This window comes from Colobus angolensis, unplaced genomic scaffold (assembly GCF_000951035.1).
Source record: "Colobus angolensis palliatus isolate OR3802 unplaced genomic scaffold, Cang.pa_1.0 Scaffold85, whole genome shotgun sequence".
In the NCBI taxonomy this organism is placed as follows: Eukaryota; Metazoa; Chordata; class Mammalia; order Primates; family Cercopithecidae; genus Colobus; species Colobus angolensis.
The window spans coordinates 8,166,536-8,178,457 of record NW_012122376.1 but is presented as its reverse complement, the minus strand read 5'-3'; the positions used below and the strand labels follow the sequence as shown (position 1 = coordinate 8,178,457).

The 11,922-nt window shown below is 45.5% G+C and overlaps 1 protein-coding gene across 1 annotated transcript in view; it reads left to right on the top strand.

Moving 5' to 3' along the window:
* PPAPDC1A (phosphatidic acid phosphatase type 2 domain containing 1A) overlaps positions 1-11,262 on the top strand; it is an 83,311-nt gene extending 72,049 nt beyond the window's left edge. Inside the window, exons 5-6 of the mRNA XM_011930255.1 lie at positions 1,264-1,434; positions 11,028-11,262. Of these exons, the coding sequence (XP_011785645.1) occupies positions 1,264-1,434; positions 11,028-11,080 (224 nt within the window). The 3' untranslated portion in view covers positions 11,081-11,262. The remainder of the gene's footprint in view (positions 1-1,263; positions 1,435-11,027) is intronic.
* Positions 11,263-11,922: the final 660 nt, after the last annotated feature.

The window sequence follows — 11,922 nt, the reverse complement described above, 5'->3', positions numbered from 1 at the left end:
TCTCCCTCTCCCTCCTTCCCTCCCTCCCTCCTTCTCTCTCTCTCTTTCTCTCAGCTCCCTCCAGACCACTACAAACAGAATGGCTGGCAATGGAACCTGGTTATCAGTATTTTTTAAAGCTTCCCAGGTATTAGAGGTGACTCTGTATAGCTCAACAGCTCAGCTATGTTCATTGATTTGTTTGCTGCTTTGTTTCCCTAAGAGATGCCAGTTTGGCAACATCCAAGGCTGCCTCTCCTCTGATTCAGATCTTGGAGACTTTCATCCATAACCATACAAACCCCCAGGGCAGGTTTATTTTTTTTTGTGCTTCCCGCATTTAGTGTAATTAGGTGGATAAACTTGCTAAGCCACCTGATTTGAATAAAGTCCATTATTCCTCCTGAAAGGGCTCAGGATGGGGGTCAATACCAATGGGAGCCAACTCTCCAGCCTCCTGGAGAGTTGAGGACCTCCTAGTTGAGGACCATTGTTCTAAGCCCTTCCCACCTTAAATCTTACTGAGCTCCCAACTATGTTTTATACCTGCTTGGATGTAAAGCTTGGAGCTTATATATGCTACACTCAGACCTCCACACTTTCAACAATGGATTTAGCACAGCCATGAGTTTTCTTTGCAATTCTGAAAAAAACAATAACCATTATTTCAGACAGAAAACAAGGTATTTGTCATCACTGACTTCTCCATGAAACTCACTCTTTTGTAGTATTTGTTGGTCCCATCTTACTGAATGCCACCATTGTACACTCAGTCTCCCAAGCCAAAAACCTGGGGCTGATCCTAGCCCCTTTATTTTCCCATACCCTTCAGATCTAAGCAGTTCTCACAGTCCTTTGCTCTGTATGTACTTGTTTCTTATAGAATGTATCACATTATATTAAAATTATCTCTTAGTATGGTATGTCCTTCAACTAGACCATGAGCCTCTTGACTCCAGAGATAGTATCTGATGCATCTTTTTATTCCCCACATCTGGTGCAGTGCCTGTCTAGCACAGAGTGGAGACTCCTGAAATAACCGTTGAATGAATGGATGAAATAAAATAGGTTTTGATCACATGTAACCCTGGAAGATTATTCTTATGGTTTAACGTTTCATAGCAGCCTGGTTCTAGCAGGAGCACAGATTGCCTAGATAGTGCCTGGTGCCAACATGACCTCGGCCTTGAGGGTGTGCAAGGTGGCAGACGGAATGCCCAGCATGCCCTGACTCCCTGCCACTCACCACCTGCTAGAGTAACACCTGCTGTTTCTGTTTGGCAGTTGCCTTTTCAGGCCTTGGCTTCACGACGTTCTACTTGGCGGGAAAGCTGCACTGCTTCACCGAGAGTGGGCGGGGAAAGAGCTGGCGGCTCTGTGCTGCCATCCTGCCCTTGTACTGCGCCATGATGATTGCCCTGTCCCGCATGTGTGACTACAAGCATCACTGGCAAGGTGAGTCCCTGCCCGGGGCCTGACTGGACCTCACCATGGTTGCCCCTCTCCTCCAGGGATGGGTGTAGAAACGCACCAGTTGTGGGGAGCTAAGTGCCCATTGTCCGAAACCAGAGGAGGCTGAAATGACAGAGTGAATATAATTTTGAAGCAAATATGCTGGTTCAAATGAGGTCTGGCCTTCCTGGGGAAAGAATTGGAGGTCTTCTTCCTCCTTCATGCTCCAGGAGACTGCTTGAGTCCTGCCAGAATGTGAAGCCCTTTGGTTTGGAGTCACCCTTGGCCTGAGACCCAAATGTGATTTTCCTGCTGGATCACTTGCCTCAGTCCTCAGACTTAGTGCCAAGTGGTTTTTGGCTTCCTTTGCTTATCGAATCCAGCCTACAAGGACGTATTTGTCACCATGGATGCTCTTCTGAAAGGTATATCCAACCAGGGATTCATTCCAGTGATGCTCCAAGCCACAGCTGCAAGCCTGGGGTGAGGTTTGCCTATATATATATACATATGTCAGTCCTGGAATATTTGTTAAAAATCCAAATAACACAAAACAAGGGAGGGCTTGTTCCTGATATATAACTAAACCATGCCATGTCCTTCTGCAGAGAAACTGCAGCTCATAGTCTGTCTGAAAGAAAACCACCACGTGCCAGAGCACACACACAGCCGAGACGGAGGTGGTGTCCACAGGAAGTGTGGGGTCTAGGGCAGGGTTTCCCAAGGGGAATCCTTGGATCACCTTGATCAGGCTGCCCTGATCTAGAAATTGGACTCTCTAGAGGTGCATCTGCAGCAGTGGTCCAGAATCGTCATGGTTGTTAAGCAAGCCTGTCATTGCTGATGAAGTCTAAGAAGCACTGGGAAAGAGCTCCACCATATGTGTCAATTTTAACCAAACAAAGCAAAGAAAGCGTGCCTGAATCCAGCTTCTTTGGGTGAATGGGCTTCCATGATAGGTCTGTGACCCAAACCTCCTCTCCCTTTCTTGTTTTCTGACTATTGCTGGGCATTGTTCATCTCCCCCCGCTCTGTCTTTGCAGCCAGCTGCCTTGCAGGACTTTTCCTTTTCTTTTTTCCTACCTTTTCCAGGTTTTTTTTGTAGTGGTAATGAGGCAATGGATGGGGACAGGGTTGAGGGGAACTCCTAGCTGAGAGCCCCTCCTTCCTCATCTTCTCTGGAGACCTTGTGCTCCTTTCAGCACTGCCCAGCTTCTCCTGTTCCTTTCTAGTCTCATCCCTACCCCTATATCCTCCTGGAGCTCATGCTCTGGGTGTCTGTGACCCCAGCCTAGCTTTGAGCTGAAGGGTGAAGGGTATAGGGAAAGAGATGCTGACATGGTTTAGACAGCACAGCAAGTATCAAGTGCCACTAAGGTCTGAGGCCCTCCTGATAGGGGAGGTCAGAAGAGGGTCACAGGTCTGAGCCTGCCCTTGTTCTGTTTTTATCAATGACTTGGAGGAAATGCTGGATGATAAGAAGCCACATCATGAGACGGAAGGATGGAGAGAGTCACTGGGCCAACAAAAACAAAGGCACAGCTCCCCCTTGGAACTGGGAATATTTTCCCACAGAATTGTTTTCCACATATGTGGTTAGGGCATTTCCCCATGAAGAATATTATGGGCCAAATGGCCTTTTCTGGACTGCTTCTCATTGATCCCTTGTGAGCCAGTTTCTTCTTTGAGCGCAGGAACAATTAATCCCTAAATATTTCACAGAGCTTTTTGTAGATTGCAAGAAATAATGGGTCCAAATGTTCTTTGTAAATGGAAATTTACTACACACATGCAAAGTGGTATTATTGTTGCTTAGTACATTTTCTCTAGGAAAGGATGCGTTGTGTTTCCCAAACAACTGACTTGGAGGCAGACATTTTTTTTGGAACATGATTTATTTGTAAGCTACAAATGCCAGGTTTTCACTTTTATTCAACCACTTTGGATTCGGGGAATGATTTGGGGGTTTCAGAATTGAATCAGTTTTTCCTTTATCTTGGAGTCAGTAAGAGCCTTTGCACGGTACTGACAACCTAAGATGTGAGGCTGGCCTATCTTCAGCACTCTCTGACCCTACCCTGTTTTGTTCCTCGTTTCCTAGCTGTGGTAGTGTAACGTGGCCAGAGTAAAGGAATGTGGAATCGCAGCTCTTGTCTTTAGAGAATGGTGAATTTGTGCTGCAGCTGGTGTACCCAAGGCCTGTTGGCAACTGGGGCTTTGAAACCACACTATCCAACAGGCACAGAAAGGAATTATGAGCAGTCAAGTGAGAATATTCATCCTCTGTGGGCTGTTGGGAAAGCCAAGCAAGAGAATTTATGTTCAGTGATGGTTAGAACCATATTTGGGAATCAAACCAAAACTGCGTCATGGTAGACTTCTGCAGCCCAAACTGAACATGCATCTGTTGGTACAGGTTATTGATATAGCCCAAGGACCAGTTCAGCTCTTTCATTATCTGTTCAACTTATACCCTTGGAGTCAGCCAGGAGAGGAACACAGCTTCGTTTGGATGCTCTAAAGGGCTCTGAGTGAGGCTTACTTTACCTGAGTTCCCCTTCATGAGGCTTCTGCCACTGTCCACACCAGTTATTTTCAACTGGTGAAAATGGGAGGCTGACTGTACCTCTCAGGGGACATTTAGCAATATCTGTAGACATCTTTTTAGTTGTCACAACTTTGAGAGGTAGGTGCTACTGCCATCCAATGGGTGGAGGGTTAGAGACTAGGGATGCTGCTAAATGTCCTACAATCGCAAGACCCCCTGCCCACCAACAAGGAGTTATCCAAACCCAAATGTCAATACTGCCCAGTTTGAGAACCCCTGTTCTACATTGTACCCCAGTTCCATATTTCTTTTCCCTGTTACATGTTAAGAAGCAGCAATGTTCTGGGAGTGGAAAATTTTGTTCATTCAACACTCAATTATTAAGGGAGAAATCAAGGAGCCCTCAACGGTTTCCTGTTGGGAGGAGGGATGCAGAGTGAGGTCTTCAACTGCAGTGTAGGTGGATGTTTGAGGCAGGATGCCTGATTAAGATAAATAACTTGTTTTCCTTTGGCAAACTGAGCTGCCCAGTGACTGTGGGCGGGGGCCATCCATCATGGTGAGAATTCACATGGAGGCCCATTAATATCAGCAAAACTCAAGTCCGCCTCATTATAGACTTTAGTTAAACAGCATTCATGTTGTGAGATTTTATGACTCCATTTCAATTTTGATTTAAGCAACTGTGCCTAATGTAGAAATACATCCAATTACTCGATTACACATCATATCCAATAAATAGCCCATAATCTCCAATGACTCTCTCTCTCTCCACTATCATGGTTATTTTCTGTTATTGACACCCCCTGGTCTTTTCTGCCTCCCCAGCCCACTCCAAATATACAAATCTATTGTTTTGTTAAGTGAGGAAAATACAGAGGCACAGGCCATGGCATAGGGAAGGACGCATGAAACATTTAACAGAACTTCCCCAGACACAAAACCAGCTGGATCAATACTAAATCTGTATGTGGCTGATGTGCCCTGTGTCCTTGTGGCATTCTGGCTTGCAGGTCAACTGGAAGCTGGAGAGTTTCACAGATGATGCTAACTACAAAGCCCAGTACCCTCTCAAACAGGCTCCCCTTTGTGATTGACAGTGTGTTTAATGGTGCTCAGGCTTGTGGAATCCCCCTGCTAGAGAAAATAAATGCAGAGAAAGAGCAGAGCATGTCATTAAACTGACTTCTGCCTCTATTCACGCTCTTGTGTGATTAGATTCCTTGTAAATGGAGGGTTACAGCTACTAGTGGCAGGAATGTGGTGTTTGCTCCATCACTGGACTTAATAATGAGCTCCCCTGACCCCTCAAATCCCTGTACCTGAAACCAGGCTCTCCCCATGTGACTTTAGGTGTGGAGATAACATTTTAAACACTTGTTTCTCAAATTATAGGTCATTTTAAGCAGCCCTGGGTCCCTGAGTGGTGTTTCATTGTAAGAAAGAACACCCCCCTCTGGATGTAATCTAGGGAAACCGGTCTCAAAGAATGAAACAATCATTTGTTCCCACCCAGACTAAAGTTGGAAAGTGTCTCGGTCAGATACAGACACAGTTGTCTAACTGGGTTGAAGTTTTCAAGATGGCCATTATTGCCTTCACCTGCTTTCCCAGATTGGGCTGTGAAGGGTCTGTGATTTGAAATGAACTAAATGTAGTTACCAAACTTCAGGAGATTACTGACCCTGCGAATGCAGGTGTTTTGGTGGTTGGATATTGTGCTGGACTGTTTCATGTGCACAAAATACTTCTGGCCTCAAGAAGCCCAGGCAGAAGCTATTCCCTTTGGAGAAACCCTTACTTCAAAGCCTGATGATATTCTATAACTCACAGGACTCTCTCGAGTTCTCCTTCCTTTTGTTACTGATAAACTCAGTAGCCCCAAAGGATGGGATCCTTCCCTGTTCAGTGTGACAGAGCCATTACATGAAATCAAAAGTGAGCATCAAGTAGAGTAAGTTTTATTCCATGGCCAAAGAATGGAGAAGTGGGGGCCGGGCGCAGTGGCTCATGCCTGGAATCCCAGCACTTTGGGAGGCCGAGGCGGGCAGATCACGAGGTCAGGTGATTGAGACCATCCTGGCTAATACGGTGAAACCCCATCTCTACTAAAAAAAATACAAAAAATGTAGCCAGGCATGGTGGCGGGCACCTGTAGTCCAGCTACTCGGGAGGCCGAGGCAGGGGAATGGCGTGAACCTGGGAGACGGAGCTTGCAGTGAGCCGAGATTGCGCCACCGCACTCCAGCCTGGGCGACCGAGTGAGACTCCATCAAAAAAAGAAAGGAAGGAAGGAAGGAGGGAAGGAAGGAAGAAAGGAAGGAAGGGAGGGAGGGAGGGAAGGAGGGAGGGAGGAGTGGGAACACAGCTCTCAGATGAACTTCTCAGCTAGTGAGGGGTGAAGGGATTAAAATACAGGGTTTCTCTAACAAAGAGGTCAGGTAGTAGAATCTAGGGGAGGAATAATCGACTCTTTTTCTGGAAATGGATGGTGAACTCCTGGGAACCAGAGTGCTGCCTTCCTTTTATGGCTTCTTCCAATTGTTGTCATGGCAATTGTCAATTGTCATGGTGCTAGTGAGAGTGCCATTTAGCATGGAAATTAGATTATAATGAAGCCTGAGGTCTTCTTGAAGTTGTTCTGTCAGCTATCTTGGTTTTACCAGTTTCAGGTAGTCCAGTTACAAAGGGAACTTTTTACCACAGGGGCCCCATTTCTTAAAGATAAACAGAGTTAGGGAGGGGTGGAAATCCAGCTATGTCATGTAAGCCTTACACTGAGTAACACCTTCCCCTTCCCTCCCCTCTGTCTGTCTCCATCTCTCTGTCTACCTCTGCCTCTTACACACACACATACACATACACACACACACACACACACACACACGGCTGAGGGACACACACTGTTAACCAGGCCACCCTTGTGCTCTCAGAAGCAATCTGTAGATTTTCTAAATGAAGTGACTTGAAAAAGATCCCTTGGAACAATATGATTGTTCCCACCAAAAGCCTGCCAGCCTGGGTAGAACAAAAACACTGAGATTCTCCCTCTAATATCCTCAGCCCGAGTGAAGTGATCTCACCTAATTTTCCCTCCACGGTCGGCTGCTCTGTGTGGCAGGGCCCACAGTCACATTTACCATTGGCTGCCAACCCCCGCCTCTGTCTGGGAACCTCTGAGTCTTGACTGCCCATCTCAATCCACCCGCCTCTGTATTGATGCCCAGGAGAGCATGAGAAGCCTCAGCCCCTGGCTCACCCCTCCCTCCCGTCAAAGTCCACTGCATAGCCTGCTTTCAGCCTCAAGAGAGGCATTCTCAGTCAGGACTTCTGCCCTCTTCCTGCCTCCTGGTGTTTCCCCGTGACGTAATTCCCAGGGAAGGTGGACGTTGATTGCTCCCAAGTCTCACTGGCATCCTTCCTTTGTTTTACTCAAGGGAACCTGTCTCTTCTCAGCTTTCTTTGGTGTTCTGTGTGCCAGGCCCTGGCAACCACTGATCTACTTTTTATCTCTGTGGGTTTTCCTATTCTGCACATTGCATATAAATAGAACCATACAATGTGTGGCCCTTTGTGGCTGGTGATGTTGATTCTTTAGTGCCTCTTGTAGATGTTGTTCAGCTCATGTCAGTTCCCCATTTACTGAATAAAAGTCTGCTGAGTTCTGAGAAATAAATAGGAATGAAACATCCCAGAGTCCTAGATAATGACATGTAGTCAGGGAGATAGATTCAGAAACAAGAAACCCCACTGGTGGTAGGTGTGAGGTCACAGAGTGCATAGATGGCAGCCCAGAGAGATAGCAGGGCCCCTGGTCCATGCTGAGGGCTCCACAGAGCCACAAAGAGACATGGAAAACATTCTGCTCCAGCCCACACCAGATGACTGGTCAACCTCTGTCCTATAGTCTTACAAAGACACTACCCCTCTCTTAAAAGATGGATCTACTTCAGTTTCTCAGATTTACCAAATCTCCTTTGTCATCAGCACCTTCACACATACCCTTCTCTCTGCCTGGAAAACCACCAGTGCCCTCCTTTCCTCTACTCCTCAACTTCTCCCGGTTAACTCTTGCTCATCCTTCAGGTCTTAGCCTGAGGGTCATGTCCTCAGCAAAACCTCTGCTCCAGAATAGCCCAGGTCTGTGTGCTGGGTGAGCTCACAGACCCTCACACGTTTCCTTCATGGTGCTTATCATAGTTGCAAATTGCTGATAAGGCTGTCATTGTTTAGTGTCTGTCTTGCCCCTTTGCTGGAAACTCTGGGACAGCAGGGACTTGTCCCATTGGTTCAGCCTGTGCCCTAGGCTTGGCCATCATGCCCGACCCCTGATACATATGCAATGCATGTGTATGAATGAATGGCATCAGTGCTACGTAAGGAGACAGAAGTATTTTGTATTCCAAAAACACTGAGATCCATTTATTTCCCTTTTGAGACGTCCAGTTGATTTGGGGCGAAGTTAATCCCAAGTGTTTTCCCCCAATAAGGGCTTTCTTTTCCCCCACTTGCCTGTCTATCAAGAGGATACGAATGCGATTTTATCAAAATAGCAATAGCCCACTTGAGGCAATTGATAACAAGCTCCTTCATAAAGTAAGTTATTGTTTGGATCTTGTTCACCACCTTTGTAATAAACACAGCCCCAAAATGACTTTGCTGAGAAGCAACTTGGATAGACCTTTCATTGCCCTTGTTACTTCCGGTAACTCCCATAGTACCTGTGATATCACTTTTCACTCATTCCATTAAATGGGAAACAGAATTGGCAGGAATTGTCATTTCCATGCATGCTGCTATGTCAGTAAGTCTGGGAAACATTCTTGGGATGGTTTGATGTCTTTTGGTCAATGATCCACCTAATGAAATGCTGTGCTACAGAAAATAGAATGTTGAATGGTGTTATTTGTAGGTTTTACTCTTTGGTCTGTTTAGTCAGTGGCTCAACTGCAGATGTTGTGGCTCATTTTAGATGCTAATAAGATACCTCATGGGACTGTTTCCTGGGGTTAGAGGAAAAACAAAACAATAGTGCAACTCTAAGACCTTGAACTAGAAAAAGGCCTGACACATTTTATAGGCTGGTGGTCATAAGCTAGTGAAGAGATTCTTCATTTAAGCAACTTCATTTAATCATGTTAATTACACCCTCTGGCCCTGCTCCACAATTTATGGTACATATGGCTTTACAATTTCTTGGGTGAGAAATGTGTTTTTAAGTTCCTTAGAAGTTTATTTACAATGCTATGAAAATGTAGCCACGCCAGAGAGGTGAGATCTGTAAGCTGCTGAGTTGCTGTGTGAGGAGAAGGATGGGGCAGGATGAGAAAGCCTCCAGCAGCTCTGGAGTGGAATGTGAGAGGAATGGGAAAAGGATAACAAGGATGGATACTATGTTTATGTCCTATTTTGGCATGCTCCATGAAATAATCATTGGAAGTAATGTATTATTAAATTATCATCACAACTTACTAAGGCAGATACTGAGATCCACATCTGAGAGATAAGGAAACTCAGAGAGGCAAAGCAACTTGCCCTGGTAGGAGCTGCAATGTCAGCCTTAGGATTTCTCAGCATGGAAGATTCTTGGCTCGGGGGTGAGGATAAGTGGTGGTTACCTTACCGCAGCCCCAGGAGCCTCCAAATGGCCAAACAGTTCTTCTCTTGGGAATGGATCTGCTGCCTTGTTTCCTTGTTCATTCTTGGTAATGCCTCTTGTTTTCCCTGCTGTCCTCCAATCCCCCCTACTCTGATGGCTGCTCACCAAGTCTGAGCAGACACGAATATGTATTCGTTGCCTTTTTGCCAGACAGCTACTGCGCAGTCACACTGTGTTCATCAGTTTTGGATGTTTGAACTAGTACGGGGAGAAAGCAGTGACAATTATTTGGTCTCTCCCTTTGACCAGTTAGAATGACTTTTGTTTCTGATATTTTATCTCAGCCAATGAGAGGATATGACTTATTTTTTTTTCTTTTCTTTTCTTTCATTCTTTTTTTTTCTTTTTTTTTTTTAAAAAAAAAGGAGATGGAGTCTTGCTCTGTTACCTGGGCTGGAGGGCAATGGTGCAATCTTGGCTCACTGCAACCTCTCCTCCTGGGTTCAAACAATTCTCCTGCCTCAGTCTCCAGAGTAGCTGAGATTAAGGTGCATGCCACCACACCCAGCTAATTTATTTATTTATTTATTTATTTTGTATTTTTAGTAGAGACAGGGTTTCACTGTGTTGCCCTGGCTGGTCTCAAACTCCTGAGCTTAGGCAATTCGCCCTCCTTGGTCTCACAAAGTGCTAAGGGATATGACCTGTTTTCTTAATGCACCTTGGTAGAGTCTCCAAATAATCTCAATGTATGACCTCAGTAGGCTGACTCAGGATCAAATTCCTGGAACATTTATATAACAAGGCCTCTTAGGCACCTTGGACTTGTGGTTCCATGCTAATATGTTACTGATGAGGTCATCAAGAGGACTAGAATGGGAAAGGGGCACACCCAAAAACACACAGGACAGCAACCCAATCTAACCATGAGTTACTATGTATCCATTTCCCTCAACAAACATAATTATGCTGTGAGCAAGGTGTTGGCCAAGGTGTTGAAGGAATCAACAGCCAACCCTTATAGAGTTGAGTCCAGCATTAAATATTAAGCAATCACAAAATTTGTCATTGTTCGCCACTCTAATTACACAGGGAGTGGGGAGGGGCTATTAACATGTGTAACTGGGAGACTTGGTCTAGTCTGGAGGTCAGATGAGGCTATGTTGCACAACGGTATTGAGCTCTGAAGTATGAATGGAAAAATGATACTGAGCTCTGAAATATGAATAGAAATTGATTAGGGGAAGGCATGAGGAGAAGGGATTCCTGGGGATCCAGGATCAGAACAGCACATGTGGGGCCCCAAGAGGAGAAGCAGCACGTGTATTTGAGGAACTAAAGGGAAGACCATGGCTTCGGTAGGATGAGTGAAGGGGAAATAGCTGGGATGGTTGGCAGGGCCAGGGATGTAGCCTTAAATGACACAGGGGCTTAGCTGTTCTCTTACAGCAGTGGGAAGGAGTCAGCCAAGCAGGAGAATGGCTGCGCCTATTTGCTCTTAAGAGAACATCACTGCTGTGTCCCAAGTCCAGTTCCAGAGCAGTGTCCTGGGGCCCGGGTCTGCATGCACTGAAAGCTTATGCTGTCATCACGGACATGTCTAAAATAAAAAAGCTTTTCTTTTATTTATACTTCTTTTCCTGCTTTGCTATTGTGGATTAATAAAATTACATGCATGAAATTACTGAATTTGTTTTAAAGAAGATAAAGCTGTTCATTATAGAACTTTTCATGTTTTTCTATTAGCTTCATAGAAACTCAGAAAGTAGAAGCAGTTCTGTGAAAGATACTGAAATATGAAAATATTGTCCCTGTCCTCAGAAATTATCCTATTAGATCTAGATAGAACCAGGATACCAATAACAGGATCACAAAAAATGACTGATAGGCGCAATGCACGTTTCTAAGCATTGAGCAGCTTGTTTTCTTGAAAGATACATTTGACAACCACTCAAAATGTCACCTACAGGAGACAGAGGCACATTAGTTTGTGACTTAAACTGAAGTCTCTCCACAGTGTGTTGCTTACTGGGAAGCGTTGGGAAACTTGCCACCCTGAGCACTGATCCTTCAGGAAAACTATTGGCCCCTACTTGAATGCAGGTGGACACACCCTTCAGTCCTGCTGCATCCTGAAGGCTGGGACCTCAGAGTCATGTGGTTATCAAGCCTGGAATGAACCCGCCAGGGTGTGTGCACAGCACCACGGACCAGTGCAACTACAGGATCAGGACTCCAGGGTTCAAGCCCAATTCTTTTGGGGAAAATGGGGCTGATCCTGCCTGCCTACGGGAAGTCTGTATGGTTCAACAAGAAAATAACTGTGAAAGTGGAGACCCCCCCA